Source organism: Diplotaxodon limnothrissa, linkage group LG6, assembly GCF_057381915.1.
Source record: "Diplotaxodon limnothrissa isolate DT_005_m linkage group LG6, D_limnothrissa_male_GT1.1, whole genome shotgun sequence".
Classification (NCBI taxonomy): Eukaryota; Metazoa; Chordata; class Actinopteri; order Cichliformes; family Cichlidae; genus Diplotaxodon; species Diplotaxodon limnothrissa.
This window is the reverse complement of record NC_140601.1, coordinates 21,479,041-21,495,647: the sequence shown is the minus strand read 5'-3', so window position 1 is coordinate 21,495,647 and position 16,607 is coordinate 21,479,041. Positions and strand designations below refer to the sequence as shown.

Genomic DNA, 16,607 nt, shown 5'->3' with positions numbered 1-16,607 from the left:
GTAATCTGAGCTACGGGGCTGGTTTCTCCGACAGACTGCCCATTTCCTCCAAACCAAGACTCGACGACAAAGTCTCGACTGTTCACTGCAGATGAAATAAGGCGAAAGTTGTTTCTCTCTCTTAAACTCATTCATTCTGATATTTTCGCACTTTTATTTTTAAAGTAACTTTACTCTGCTGATCAGTCGAGGGGAATAACCTGGGGAGCTGAAATAAATCAGACGGCTTGTCTCACTTACTTGATGACTTGAGTCAATCAGATAACCCGGTCTCATTGATTAAGCCCTCGCGCAGACTCAGACGCTACAACGCCGCATTAAAAAGGGGACACATGGCTGCATATGTGGATAGCAGATGTTCCTGTCAAACCTGTGCTGCTGAGGTTAATGATTTGCTGGTTATCTCGTACTTAGTACTTGAGCGTGGAGTTTGGAGTCTGCCCTCCGCTCCGATAAAACAAAGCAGAAGAAGCTTGGAGCTGCTTTGCCTTTCCTTTTTTTGGCCCTGTGGTGCCACTTCATCCATTGACTGATTTTTAAATTCATCTGGCCGCAGAGAGAGGACGCACAATGCTGACTTTTGTTGTGTTCTTGATTTGTGCAGCCATATCTGTCTCAGCTTCTGCCAAAGGTGAGTTGATGAGTCTTTCTGAGGGGACTTTGGGGATGTTTAGAGGAAAGCTGTCAGTTATAGCGAAGCCTGATTGAGTTTATTTGGGACTAGAAGATTGATATCTTGATTTGTAGGTATTGGTCAAAACTCTGGCACTTTGCTGTTTTCTTGAGGCGTTTACAGAAAAGAAATGTTTGTTAGTTACTGATGGGCTTGTTGTTCCTTGCTTCTTGCTTCTGAGACACTGAAACTTTCAAAGGCACAAATGAATGAATGCTGGCAGGAAAACAACCATCACATTCAATGTCAGTGGAGTGGCTTCCCATATAGTGCTGTTTGATGAAATCACCAGCTTATAAGAGGTAAAGGAGACCTAACATAAAAGCACGTAATATGTGCCATTTGTAATGATGACTGGCTTCAGATCTCTCTGAAATATCCTTTGAGGTTTCCCAGGGAGCAAAAAGATCCACAAACTGATCAAATAGGCTTCAGGGTGCACAGTGACCCATGATGAAATCAAATACTGACACGTCAGTCTGTCTTCCCCTGTGGAGTAATCTCATAAAGGGTGTCACTAATAGAGCCCGGGAGAGAGTTTTATCTTCTCTCACTTGGAGCACACCCAGTTAAATGACCGCTGATTGAATCACAACAGCTCTACAAACGTACCCACTATGCAGTTTGTCCATTTATATCAGGGAATTTGTTGCAAAATATATGTTTTTAATATGAACAAGTTACTTTGATATAACTGGCAGTGTATGCGGCACCTCAGTTCATCTCAGCATTGCTCTGAAGTTAAATTAAAAGCTCTAAACTTTCAAATCTGCACATCACTTCCTCTAAGTGTTTTAATAATCAGTCTAAAAGCTATTTATTTGATGGCATTTAAAGTTTTCTACTAAGCAGAAACTTTTCAAATGAAATAAATGACCAAATTATGTCTTAGACTTTCTACAAACCTGAGCTGTTGTGTTATTGATGTGATTTTCTGAGAAACACTATCAGCTTATCAGCAACTATTCCTCAAATGTAAGAATTTGGAGCCTCAATGATTTAACTACACACAACATTATTCTCTTAAAAATGACAAACACTTGCTTTTTGAAGTGGTGGATTACTATTTCACTCTCATGATAATAATAGTAATCATAATCATAATAATGATGCATTGTCTGAGCTAAAAGTCTTTTCATAGATGATTGTAACCCGATGTTTGTTCACAAGCTGTGCTTCCTGTGTTTCTTCAGGTGCTGCTGCTGGACCCCGGCTGAACAACAACCAGCTGTACAAATTCAGCTACACCACTGAGGTTCTGGTAGACAGAGCCAGGGGGTCAAAAGAGGGCAGTGCTGGCTACAAGTTCTCAAGTGATGTGAACGTTAATCTGGTTTGGAGAGATCAGAGCAACAAGGATGACCAGCTGATTCAACTAGCGGTATGTGGACCCGAATCTATGCTGAGAGAGGACATAATGAGATTATATCGTACATTAATTTAATGTTAACTCTAAATTCATTTGAATGAAACGTTTTACTCAAGCTAGCTTGTGATAGAAAAAGAAGAAAACAAGCTTTTTGTTATAATTAATCAATCTCTCTTTAACAGATCTCAAATTTGAGGATAGAGCCTGTGTCGCCCAGATCAGAGAAAAAGAACATCCTACATGGATCCACAACCGAAAGTATTTTGGGAAAAAATAAACTAGCAGCTCTAACAAAGCCTTTCTTGGTGCATCTAAAAAATGGAAAGGTAAGAAAACCACTGTTGTAGCTTCAAAGGAATCTCTGACCTAATGTAATTGTCAGCTTTTTTGGAATGACAGTCATTATTTTCTTCTTCTCTTTTAAATGGAAGGCATGCTGATATAGGTAGTGATAGAAAGTCAGTACTGTCCTTGCAGAACTCACAGCACTGTTGCTGTCATCAGAGAGTTAATGAGTGTACTTTCATTATACTGAAGTGATGATGCTGGCAGCGGAAATACCAGACAGATGTGTGCATGCATGTGCAAAGGTCAGCTGGTTCAAAGGGTCAATAAATGAATGAATGAATGATGGAGTCTGACTAAAAGAGGGACTTTGGGCTTAAAACTTTAATAATTATTTAATAATTATTTAATAATTAAATATAATAATTATTATATGGTCTGTTTCAAAGCTTTATACTTTAGACGAGCATGAAGCGTGATGAGACTGAACTTTCATGTTGGCAGCTTGTTAAAACAAATCTAATAAGACTTTGTAACCAGTTTTCATTCAATAATTGTCACATTTAACAATGTATTAAAAATGTATCCATCCATCCATCCATCCATCCATCCATCTTCATCCGCTTTATCTGGGGCCGGGTCGCGGGGGCAGCAGCCTAAGCAAAGAGGCCCAGACCTCCCTCTCCCCAGCCACCTCCTCCAGCTTATCCGGGGGAATACCAAGGCGTTCCCAGGCCAGCCGAGAGATATAATCTCTCCAGCGTGTCCTGGGTCTGCCCCGGGGCCTCCTCCCGGTGGGACATGCCTGGAACACCTCACCCAGGAGGCGCCCAGGGGGCATCCTTGACAGATGCCCGAACCACCTCAGCTGGCTCCTTTCGATGTGGAGCAGCAGCGGCTCTACTCTGAGCCCCTCCCGGATGGCCGAACTTCTCACCCTATCTCTAAGGGAGAGGCCAGCCACCCTTCGGAGGAAGCTCATTTCTGCCGCTTGTATCCGCGATCTCGTTCTTTCGGTCACTACCCACAGCTCGTGGCCATAGGTGAGGGTAGGGACGTAGATCGACCGGTACATTGAGAGCTTCGCTTTTACACTCAGCTCCCTCTTCACCACGACGGACCGGTGCAGCGTCTGCATTACTGCAGCTGCAGCCCCAATCCGTCTGTCGATCTCCGGCTCCCTTCTCCCATCACTCGCGAACAAGACCCCGAGATACTTGAACTCCTCCACTTGGGGCAGGAACTCATCCCCGACCCGGAGTGGGCACTCCACCCTTTTCCGGCTGAGAACCATGGCCTCAGATTTGGAAGTGCTGATCCTCATTCCCGCTGCTTCACACTCGGCTGCGAACCGTTCCAGTGCGAGCTGGAGGCCCTCACCCGATGAAGCCAACAGAACCACATCATCCGCGAAAAGCAGAGATGAGATTTTGAGGCCACCAAAGTGAAAGCCCTCCGCCACTTGGCTGCGCCTAGAAATCCTGTCCATAAAAATTATGAACAGAACCGGAGACAAAGGGCAGCCCTGGCGGAGCCCATCACCCACCGGGAACGAGTCCGACTTATTGCCGGCAATGCGAACCAAGCTCTTGCAACGGTTGTATAGGGATCGAATGGCCCGTAGCAATGGGCCAGACACCCCATACTCCCGCAACACCTCCCACAGGACACCCCGAGGGACACGGTCGAATGCCTTCTCCAAGTCCACAAAACACATGTAGACTGGTTGGGCAAACTCCCATGCACCCTCAAGTATCCTCGAGAGGATAAAGAGCTGGTCCAGTGTTCCGCGACCAGGACGAAAACCGCATTGTTCCTCCTGCATAGACTTTCCCAGGGAGGCTGAAGAGTGTGATCCCCCTGTAGTTGGAACACACCCTCCGGTCCCCCTTCTTAAAGATGGGGACCACCACCCCGGTCTGCCAGTCCACAGGTACTGCCCCTGATCTCCACGCAACATTGCAGAGGCGTGTCAACCAAGACAGCCCTACAACGTCCAGAGCCTTCAGGAACTCGGGGCGGACCTCATCAACACCAGGGGCTCTGTCACCAAGGAGTTGTTTAACTGCCTCAGTGACCTCGCCCCCGGAAATTGGTGGGTCATTCCCCTCATCCCCAGACTCTGCTTCCTCCTCGGAAGACGTGTCAGTGGGATTAAGGAGGTCCTCGAAGTATTCCTTCCACCGCCTGACAATTTTCTCAGTCGACGTCAGCAGCGCTCCGCCAGCACTATACACAGTGCAGGTAGAGCACCGCTTTCCCCTCCTGAGACGCCTGACGGTTTGCCAGAATCTCTTTGAGGCAGTCCGAAAGTCTTTTTCCATGGCCTCTCCGAACTCCTCCCACACCCGAGTTTTTGCTTCAGCCACTGCCTGAGCCGCATTCCGCTTGGCCTGTCGATACCTGTCGGCTGCCTCCGGAGTCCCACAGGCTAACCAAGCCCGATAGGACTCCTTCTTCAGCCTGGTGGCTCCCTTCACCTCTGGTGTCCACCATTTGGTTCGGGGATTACCACCACGGCAGGCACCAACCACCTTGCGGCCGCAGCTCAATGCAGCAGCTTCAACAATGGAGACGCTGAACATGGTCCATTCGGACTCAATGTCCCCAGTCTCCCTCGGAATGCTGTTGAAGCTCTGCCGGAGGTGTGCGTTGAAGATCTCGCGGACTGGGGCCTCTGCTAGACGTTCCCAGCACACCCTCACTACGCGTTTAGGTGCACCAGGTCTGTCCAGCGTCCTCCCCCGCCACCTGATCCAACTCACCACCAGGTGGTGATCAGTTGACAGCTCAGCCCCTCAATGTATACATTGTAATGCAATACAGTATAATACAAAGACCTGCAATAACTTGTTTGAAGCAGTGTGTTCTATGAAGAGAGCACAACCTGCAAAAAAAGGGTTGAAAGTTAAATAAATGTCATTGAAATAAATTATAAAAAATATATAAAAACTGCTCATCTAGAAAATCCTGACTAGATAGAAAAGCTAGACGATAATATAATAAAAAAATTATTTTTGTGGGGTTTTTTTTCTATTTTTCAAATTTTTGAATTTTGATTTGTTTTTAAACACATTTTTAATATGTGAAAACTGAGACAATCAAATATATAAGATTAGCAGAGAAAACAAAACAAAAAGGTTTTTTTAAATGTAACTATCTGGCATAATTATATTTGCTCTTTTCAATATGTTTTATATCTTTTTTTAACTTTTACATTTTAAATTTAAAATTTTTAAAATATGTTCATATTTATTTTTTGGGTTTTTTGCTGATAATAATTTTTAACAATTCTTTTAACTTTTCATATATTTTAACACATTTGTAATAATTTATTTTTTAAATTCTAGTATTTTTGCTTTTTTCATCTTGAAAAAAATTACACTATTAACACATTAAAACCTTTTTGAAGGAAAAAAGTGATGCAGTTATTTCTCACACCCAGTGTGTGGTGCAGTCAGTGAAGAGTTTTTTTTTGTGTTGTTCAGACTTGTTTCAGACATCGCCTTCACTGGTAGATATGGATGCCACACTTCATCCAAACCTATTTAAATTTGTGTCTTGTACTGATCTGTAACTTCTGTAACAGGATTCAAGAAAGTCTCACACATTTTAGCTAAAATATCATCTTAGATCCAGTTTGGAGAAAAGTTTTGAGTGTATGTGAAATACGATAGAAGAGTGTCTCCCTTGGTGTTGTTAGTTTATTTTTACCGATGGCAAGCTGTGGCAGGAAAAATACACAGAGTAGCAGTGGAGCGTCTATTTATGGTGGTCCTATCTGATATTGTGGTTGGGGGGCCACGAATAAATTACATACTGTAAAGGAGACACTGTAGGGTGATGTAACTGGCTGATCCCTAAACTCATGACTGAGAGTCAAAGTCCATTATTGAGCCAAACTGAAGCCTCATTGGAGAAATTTGTGGTGTGATAAATTTAAATATATGGTCAGTCTGATCTGAATCATTTCAAGTCTGTTTACCAAAAAGCCTGAGAGTGATACAGCCGCATGATTCACAATATATCTGAGAGCACCATTTGCCATGTGTTGCATGTGTCTACAACATCAATAATACATTTGAGGTGATTTAAAAACACCCTGGATCTCTCAGTGTGCTCCTCAAAGAACTGACATGTTTCTTTTTCAATTGTTTCAACATACTCAACTCTTAAGTACTTAAGTTACTTAAGTAACTTCCAGACTTCTAGTGTGTTTGTTTGTGTTGAAAGTAGAAGTGTGATGTCTTATATATTTTAAACTAGAATGATTTGAAAATATATTATAACATTGCATTATACTATTTCTCCTTCAGGTCTTTTATTTTATGTGCTAATGCTAAAGTCATTCTAAGTTTTTAACATTTTTTTATCTGCACTTCAAAGAACAGCGCTAATGCCTGCACGTAATGCAAATAGTCCCTGATGTCACAACTATGCACACATGTTTCTGTACACGAGTGCGCAAAGGAAAACTGACACCTGTAAAGCCATTGTCAGTTACAGCATGCACAAAACGGAAGGTTGTTTGCCTCAGTTGCTATTTTAACTGCTGGTGCAGTTTGATATGCATTGTTTGAGAGCATAAAATTCTGCTCTGACATGTTGCTTTCTTTTTACATCTACACTGTAGGCAAAAGCATTTTATTCCTACCGGTCAGAACCTGCAACAGTCAAGAATCTAAAACGAGGCCTGGCCAGCTTGCTGCAAGTGCAGCTCAGTACTGGGAAGGTTGTAGAGGTTAGTGACAAACTAATCATTTCACAATCATTTTTAACATACATCCATGTACGTTACTAATAAAAACAAGCTGTCTGTTTAAACAGAATGATGTGTCTGGGAGGTGTACTGTTGAGTACAAGGCAGTAAAAGGTCAAGTAACAAGAACCAAGAATCTAGAGACATGTAAGACAGAAGAGGCTGGATTTACCACTCACAGTAAGGTCAGTCAACATCCAGAACAACTCCAAATCTAACCATACTAAACACTAACTTTTGCAAGCTGATTTCTGAAGTATTTCTGAATCCCGCCCCCTCCAGGTCCTGGGTGTGAGTAGGAAGTCCAGTTCTGTTACAGTGTTCACACTTGAAAATGGTTTCATCCGCTCAGCTGAGGCTGAAGAAACACACTCCCTGGCTGGTAATGCTCGCAGATCTGTTGCAGCTAAAGTCTCGTCCAGGTAAGTACCCTGACTGGGAATTCATCTGAGATTCCGTGTTTTATAACTGCACACTTCAAATTGTACTTCCTTCTATCCTAGGCAAAGCCTGAAATTGGTTGGTACAGAGGCAGGACCACTGGAGGCTGCCGGGAAAGATGCTGCTGCAGTTGTCAAGTCAATAGATGCCAAACTGGCAGCTGTTGGTATTGCGGCTGAGAAGGTCAAATCTGAGTGCAAAGGCTGCCCATCGGTGAGTAACTGTTTACTTACAAATCTTCACTGTCACACAGCTTTGTTCTCATGGATGCTATGGCTGCTCCTCCCTGACCCTGGTTCTGCCAGAGGTTTCTTCCTGTCAAAAGGCAGTTATTCCTTCCTCTCCCCTTATAAGGGGAGTTGCCTGATTGTTGGGGATCCCTCCCTACTATAGATACTATAGAGATGTGTAGAACACCTTCAGGCAACTGTTGTTTTGATTTGGTGCAATATACTGTAAATAAAATGTAATTGATCTGAATATTTCACTATCTTTTCTTTTGTTATGGTATTATCACCCATGTATAGCTAACATAGCTTATCTGGCTCTGAGAATTAATTCGCTATTATGTATTTCTATTCACATAAATAACACGTCTCTTTAAATTTGTATTAACAGGACAGGGAAAGGTCTTGTACTTGTGTTTCCTCTCCAGGAGCACTTTTCATGCATTTAAACCTTGTTCTGAATAGGAAAAGTGGTTTCAAGTTGAGCTGTTCAAGTCATTAAAACAAAATGACTTGTAATAGTACAGTCTTGGTAAACAGATACAGTTTATTTTTGTACTTTGATTACTAAGTGAAGATGATCTGTGTTCTAATCCCCTCTCCCCTGTGTTCTTCCTCTTAGCTTTTTGAACATTGGCAGGCTGAGAAGAAGCAGCTGGAGCCAGAGAGCCTGTCCAAAACCAGGGCTCCTCGGAGCTTCCTGGCCCTCATCCAGACCATTAGGAAGGCGCCCAAGGACGAGATCCTCAAAGTGCTGAGGAGTGCCAGCAAGACGTCTCTGTAAGTGAGAGCCTTGCTATATATATATATATATATATATATATATATATATATCATCTTATTTCCTCTTTACTGCTCTGCCCTGTTTAACTTCTTTCTGCTGGTATCAGACCTCAGGTTGTTGATGCTGTAACATCCTCCCAGACCTCTGAATCCCTGGATGCCATGCTTGAATTCCTTAACTTCACTGATGCCAAAGGTTTGGTTCTGCAGGAGAGGTTTCTCTATGCATGTGGCTTTGCTTCACATCCCAATGAGAGAATGCTCCAGGCCCTGCTGGTGAGTTAAAGGAAAGTTTAAGAATTTCTCCCACTTAGAAGGTATCGTAAGAAACTGGTGCCCTCTAGGTAATAAGATAATAATGCAGGATTCACTCCCAGTTGGTTGTAAACAAAGAATAATTTTGCTTAAGTTACCTGCCAGCAGTCAGTGTTTTCAGCAAATTGTTATAAGGAACATTTTCCTTTCAGGATATTTCTAAAGGGAAGATCGGCAGTACTGACATCAAAGAATCTGTGGTGATCATTATGGGAGCCCTGGTCCACAAACTGTGTCAGAAAGGAGGCTGCAACTTACCTGTGAGTCATCTAAAGAAGAAGTGACACTGAACAAAGCCCAGCATTTCTTAAGGGCCAGAAAGTGTACCCTACATACTGGAATATACTAGAAATGCAATAAAAATGACCAACAGTTAACTGATGATTTTTCTGCTTCATGTTTGTCTCTCAGATCGTGGAGCAGGTCAAGAAGATGATATTGAACGCTCCCGACAGCACAACGGTTGAGTCGGAGGTCCAGATGTACCTTTTGGCCCTAAAAAACTCTCTCCTGCCCGAGGCCATTCCTATTTTCACCAAATATGCAGAATCAGAAGTGGGAGCCTACAACACCATTGCCCTCACTGCCCTGCAGAGATACGATGTGAATCTCATGACCAGTGAGGTATGTATCGAATATTACTCTGTGGTTAAACAATTACACACAAATACTTTCCTGCCAGCTAATCTTTTTTTTTTTTTAGGTCAAGCAAACAGTGAACAGGGTTTACCACCAGAATCGCCGCATCTATGAGAAAAATGTGAGAGCCGCCGCTGCTGACGTCATCCTCAGTAGCAACCCCACATACATGGAGGTGAAGAATCTGCTTCTGTCCATCGGAAACTTGCCACATGAAATGAACAAGTACATGCTGTCAAAGATCCAGGACATCCTACGCTTCCAGATGCCTGCCAGGTGTGTTACAGGAAAATAACCTGTCTCTGCATCATAGCTCAGAAGGACTTGACAGTTATATGATGACAATATATTAAAACTGTTAAATAGGTTTCCCTTTTTTTTTTTTCAGCAAAGTGCTAGGGCAAGCTATGAAGGACATGATTTCTTGTAACTATAACCGCTTTGCAAAGGTTGGATCATCATCTGCATTTTCAGGATTCATGGCTCGTAAGTGACAAAAGAATGACATTTTTTTTTAATTGTGATGAAATATTAAAAGTAAGTCAGCTTAATTAAAGAAAATATCAATCTTTGAGTATATAAGCAAACACAGTTACATGCATACTAACTGAGTACTTCTAATGTCTTGCTCCCTACAGAGTCCCCCGATCTGACCTCCACATACAGTTTGGACATCTTGTATTCAGGCTCTGGGATCCTCAGAAGAAGCAACATGAATATTTTTGGTGCTACTAACGAAGCAATGCTACATGGATTACAGGTGAACTTAAAGAGTTTCATAAAATCACTGAATCCTCAAAAATAGAGCAAATTACTGAAATAAATGGGAACATTTCTCTTCCAGGTGGCGATCGAGGCCCAGGGTCTGGAGACTCTGATTGCTGCCACACCTGATGAGGGGGAGGAAGACCTGGAGTCCTTTGCCGGGATGTCGGCTCTGCTTTTCGACATCCAGCTGCGTCCTGTCACCTTCTTCAAGGGTTACAGTGACCTCATGTCTAAAATGTTCTCCATGACTGGAGACCCCATCAATGTCGTGAAGGGTCTCATCCTGCTCTCGGATCATTCTGAGGTAAGATCCCAATCACAGTTATCAGCTGTTCCCAGAAGCCTTTCCACTCCTTCAAAAACAGTGTCAGATTTGCAGATTGTAGTTCACTCTGTTCAAGGAAAAGCAGCACACACTTAAAAACATACACGTGTACACTCTGTGTGAAGTCAGAAGTGCCGTCATTGTTGCTACATCACGTTGCCACGTGGATGACTAAGAGTGCAATAAGCAGACTTTGACACTGGAGACGGAGGCTGAAGAGGCTTAACGCTGAAGTCAAACTTAGCATAAATGTCAAGAAAGCATAGAGGAGGCAGGGCAGAAAAAGCTCACATGAGTCATGCTGGGCAACACACGTCTTTTTCACTTGGTCAGATGCAACGACTATGTGTACACAGACACAGAGAGGAACGGGTCACACTTAATAACTCCAGCTGTCGAGGTGAATGACGCAAGTGTGAGTAAGGTCTAAATGTGTGAAGCTGAAACAAGGATGAGGTATTGTGAAACAGGTGCTATTTTAAAAACAGTGCTTTTTTAAAATTTTACTTTCATATGATACTCTATCCCTTTTGTATTGGCTTTTCGGTGGAAATACATGGAATCTGTTCTGACTTCAGTGTATCCATAGAAAAGGGTTACTTCCTGTCTGTGACTGTGACAAGCTCATTATTTCCTACAAAAGCAGATTTCAATCTAGAATCTTTCTGTGTATACAAAAGCCAAGTTGATCATTGTTATTTTCTATTTTGGACTGAATTCAGACATTGATCATTTTATTTTTTGTCAGCTTGTGAGTATTTATGTTGTCGACTTAATAAACTATTGTTAGTTTGGGTAGTAGAAGTGATTCATTCTCATTCATGACTGATATATAATTATGTTTGTCAGAGTGTGATGAAGACTTAGAGTTAATATGGTCTGGTGTGTTTTTTCTCATTTTCTGGCCTAATATACACAAAGAATAAATGTGATATGAAGTTTAAACTAGAAAAGAAGTTTCTTGTTTTCCTAGGGTTAATTTCCACATGCTTACAGCACTTAATATCTAGAAAGACTCACATTTCTTTCTTTTTCTTTTTTTGCAAACTATCTTAATTTCAATTAAGCATCCATTGTGGGATTTCTTCTTATTTGCTGTCTTTCAGGTCATCCAGCTCCAGTCTGGTCTGAAGGCAAGTGCGGAGTTTCAAGGAGGTCTCGCCATTGACATTTCTGGAGGCATGGAGATCAGTCTGTGGTACAGAGAGTCCAAGACCAGTGTTAACAACAGGTACATTGAAATAAACAACTTTTACCATAAAACAGCGTACAACACAGCACAAAAAGCCTTTTGATAGACACAGTTCTTAGAAAACACTCTCTGCGACTGAACGTCGATTCTAAACCCCATCACTCCACTGCAAATAGATTTCTGTTGATGCTGGATTTACGTGAACTTTAGACAGTCTATAAGTGTTGTCTGATTCATTTGTTCCATCTGCACTTTGGATTTGCTCCAGTATTGTGCTTCACTCCTGTCTCACTGGTAGGGTTGTGTGGCTATGACATCAGGTCTGTCTGGTTCTCTATTTTAAAAACATTACAGTCAATGCACAACAGTAACTCAATATCAGTTAGCTGTCGGCATCCGGTGATGAAAGAGTAATGCTACAGATTTTTAATATTCATATGTGGTTTGATGGACTGCACATCAGTGCTCATGTCCTGCATCTAGAATGTTTAAACTTGAGTCCCGGAGCTGGTTAATTAATTAAGTGATTAAAGAGAAGCTTCAGAATGATTCACTGTGATGATGATGTTAGAAACAATGCCTTGGTTTGTAGACCATTGTTTGGAGGGGTGTTCGCAACTTGAAGTTGGACTTCAGGACTGTTTGTGTGCAGGGGAATGGCAGAGGCAGGTGAATGGATCAGCATAGCTGTACCTCTTCCACTCTGATAATAGAGTGGCAGACTATCTATAGAAGCAGAACAAACCACATTGGTATCTCACCATGTCTACATGAGCAAAGTTTTGACTATTTAGTGCTCAGGCATTAGGGTAGACATTGGGATTGGGCTTATATATGTACCTTTCCCTCTGTGAGTGTCTTCTTAACTGAAACTTGCTTGACTTCTGTTCACTTTATCCTCATTCATGTGATAAACCCCACCAAGAAGTAGGCTTATACTGGTGGTATCACCAGTACGTTGATAGCATATTAGAAGGAGAAGCACATTATAGTCAGTGGTGGTTCTATAGTCTGTTCATAGGGTTCACCTCCAACAAGCATTCATCACCACTGTGTTATAAATAATCTGACATGAAGAAAACAATTCTTACTTGACTGTGACGTGTCATGACCAACAGAGGAGGCAAATTTAACGAGTAGAGAAAAGAAAATATTGAGATGCTAGCGGAAGTTATGTAATAAAAGCACCTCTGCCAAACAGTAAATGATAGACTAGACAGCTTTTAGTTATTTAGCATTATATTTAATTATCAGCTACACTCACCAAGTTTTGCTATTTTTTTTCATTCTCAGAAGGTTAACGGCTTTTTTTTTTTTTTTTTACTGAGTGGCTGTCCTCGCTGTCATTAGGTTTGTTTAAACAGAATCATGCACTCCACTTGCAGTGTCAGGGAGTGGAGTCAGGTGGGGGCCCCAGTAAATTAGGTCAGGTCTCTCCTACTGTCACTGCAAACTTTGCACATTGCAACTACTGTGGTTGCTCACTCACCAGACCAAAGCACAGATTTCAAACGGTCTAATGTCCATTCCTTGTGTTTCTTGGCCCAAACAAATCTGTTCTACTTGTTGCTTTTCCTTAGTAGTGGTTTCTTAACAGCTATTTGATCATAAAACCCTGACTCCTCTGAACAGCTGATGTAGAGATGGGGTGCAGTGACTGCGCCTGAGGACACATTCAAAGTTTTGGCAATTTTCTGGACTGACTGACCTTCAGTTCTTAAAGTAATGATGGACTGTCATTTCTCTTTACTTAGCTGATTGGTTCTTGCCATAATATGAATTCTAAAAGTTGTCAAATTGGGACAATCAGTTGTATACCAACCTGACTTCTGCACAACACAACTAATTGTCCCAACCCCATTTAAGAAAGCAAACTCCACAAATGAACGAGGCACACCTGTGAAGTGAAAACATTTCAGGTGACTACATCCTGAAGCTCACTGAGAGAAGGCCAAGGGTTTGCAGTGCTTTCAACAAAGCAGGGGGTGGCTATTTCCAGGATCTAAAATATTAAACACATTTAGTTATATTTTTTTCCTTTGCTTCATAATTCTATATATCTTGTTTCATATATTTGATGTCTTCAGTATGTATCTACAATGTAGAAAGTAGTAAAAAAAAGTGCATCCAAACTTTTGACTGGTAGTGTATTCCAACTTCAGACCTACAAAGCCAAGAGTCCCAGCATTGTCTGTTGAACACATTGTTTTGATTTGGCTGTGTTTTCAGAGCAGCATTAGTAGTCACTGGCAACGTTACTGTGGACATGGACTTTTTAAGAGCGGGTGTGGAGGTCAGCTTTGATACAGAAGCATCACTGGACTTCATTACCACTGTCCAGTTCTCAGAATACCCCTTCCTGGTGTGCCTGCAGATGGACAAATCTACCTTCCCAGTCAGGTACTAAATAATAAAAAAAATGTTGCCATCTTTGAATAATCTCTTATATTACTTAACTTTTTATTTGTAATGCTCTTCCTTCAGTGAATACCTGACCAAGTATGAGAGCCTGCCATCAGGGAAGAGTGTTGTATCTCGCAAAGGCAGAAAGACACTCATTCCTGGTTCCGAATTCCCTCTTCACCAGGAGAACTCGAACATGTGCAAGAGGGTTTTCGACTCCAACTGGTAGAAAAGAAACCATCGGTTTTCCACACGCCCAAGTGCTTCACTGCATTCAGGGACAGCAGCCACACCTCTGGTGTGACACAGCAGGTTGTGAAAAAGCAGTAAAAGACCATAAGAAAAGAAAAGTGGTGCATTTTTTTTATTATTAACAACACATGCAATGTTTACATTCCTGTGAGTATTTAAGTAATTGTAATTCAAGCTTTGTTTCCAATCAGGGATCCTTTCTTTGTGTTTTTATGGATTTATTTGAAAATATATTTATGATGGGCACATACAAGATGTATGTTTTATATGATGTAAAATACTCAGCATGAATAGTGCCACTGTAATCTTCTCCAACACAGTTACAGCAAAGAGAAACATGTAAATATCAGACTTCAGAGCGCAGGTTAACTCAGAACACATGTGCTCTTTTCCCGAACCAATTCTTCTTCTTTCTTTTTTTTTTTTTTTTAATTAAATGTATTTTAAAGAGGAGTAGTTTATTGTTTTACATCACTGTATAACCCTTGACAAGCTTGAAATCACTTTAGGGTAATGTTCTCAATTAATTCAGTCTTTTACAATCTTATTGAAGATTTAAGTTGCTCCTACAAAGTTAACAGATTTGTTAGCTTTGTCATTACTTTATGAATTATCAGATGAAAGCTGAATCAATAAAAGTGAATCCATTACCATAATTTATTTTTATTTTTTTGTATAGGAATATAATTGGTGTTTGTCTGAAAATGTTTGGGCACAACATGAACTTCATTCCATGTTAAGGAAACAGATTGGTTGACAAAAAGTGTACACTAAAAAATAAAGTTTTACATGTCAAAGTCGCTATATTTGTCTATTTACCCCATGAAAGCGATTGAATGTATGCATGTACAGTGCTGCGCAAACATTTTAGAGACAAAAATAAACTCAGGATGCTTCTAAAAACTATTTTATGTTTTAATTTTTGTCCTTATGTTCATGGAAAGTAACACGAATAGAAACAAATTAGGACTGTCTTGTGATGTGATTGCACCAATTACAACACCCGGCAACATGTTGGTGGATTCGGTTAGGATGCTTTGTTTGAATTTGGCTTTCAACTAGATCTTAATCACACACCTGCAAAGTTTTGTGATGGAGTCAAGTTGAAATCACAATCTAAAATAATATTGCAACTTTGACATAAATTAACCTTAGCTTCCTTGAGTATTTGGCAAGTATGTAGTTCCAGGTATCTTGGAGAACAAGCAGCAGTTAGTGAATTTAAATAGTCTTCTGTTTCTTTATGCTATCCAATACTGACTCAGAGTTCAAGACGTTAATCTGTATTCAAAATCCAGTGCTCTTTGGGAGCTGTAACGTCTGCAGCACTCCCAGTTTTCTGTTTCTGCGGTTGCTTCAGAATAAATGTGGGACTGCTTCATTTCCTCTGTTGGTACTGCATGATAAATAAAAATCTAACTTACACAAAATGTGGCTAAATTTGATAAAGACCCTCAAGTAACATCATCTACTTATATTTTCAGAAAGCCTACATGTTAACACCACTGAGCTTGCATAACAAAAACCGAGCTCAGTATTGACTGTTCTCCTCCTCATTACAAACATGAAGACAACACTGGCCCATTGTCATGATCCTGGGTCTGCTGACCCAGCGTTTTGTGTTTAGTTTATGTAGCCTTCAGGTTTCCTAAGTTCATCGTTTTCATGCCTAGGTGTTTCTAGTTATTTTCCCCTCGTGTTTCCACCATGTTAAGTCTCCCCTGCTTTTCATGTATTTCATGTCTGTGGCTTATGTTGTCAAGTTCAGGTTGTCATGTCTATGTCTCACTCTGTTTCCTGTTTTATTGTGAAGAAGTCTGGCGTTTCTGTGTTCATCGTGTTCAGTTTTACTCTCCCACTGTGACGTCATTATGTTCATGTGTGCCAGCTGTTTCCCCAGGTGTTGCCACTTCCCTCATTATCTTCCTGTGTCCATTTAGTCTGTGTGTTCTCAGTCATTCTTTGTCAGGTCGTCCGTTGTATTCACCCGTTGTACTCGTCCGTTGTTTCCTATGTCTCCGCTCCAGGTATCCCTGTCAGTTTGTTATGTTTAGAGTTTTCTATGTTTTGTTTTAGTTCACCCAGTTTAGGTCATTGTTTAGTTTTCATCGATTCCCTATTATTTTGTACCCTCGTTTCTTTCCTTAATAAACGGCTTGTTTTGTTATTCACATCT

At 41.2% G+C, this 16,607-nt stretch overlaps 1 protein-coding gene across 1 annotated transcript; it reads left to right on the top strand.

Annotated features, from left to right (window-relative positions):
* Nucleotides 1-395: 395 nt before the first annotated feature.
* Nucleotides 396-15,485, top strand: mttp (microsomal triglyceride transfer protein). The gene is made up of 18 exons (XM_085355910.1): nucleotides 396-631; nucleotides 1,867-2,054; nucleotides 2,225-2,368; nucleotides 6,961-7,068; nucleotides 7,155-7,271; nucleotides 7,369-7,508; nucleotides 7,590-7,740; nucleotides 8,377-8,534; nucleotides 8,645-8,813; nucleotides 9,005-9,112; nucleotides 9,264-9,476; nucleotides 9,556-9,767; nucleotides 9,880-9,977; nucleotides 10,130-10,251; nucleotides 10,336-10,563; nucleotides 11,691-11,815; nucleotides 14,006-14,176; nucleotides 14,261-15,485. Exons 1-18 carry the CDS (start codon nucleotides 571-573, stop codon nucleotides 14,406-14,408), a joined length of 2,661 nt encoding a protein of 886 aa, XP_085212036.1. The 5' UTR covers nucleotides 396-570; the 3' UTR covers nucleotides 14,409-15,485.
* Nucleotides 15,486-16,607: the final 1,122 nt, after the last annotated feature.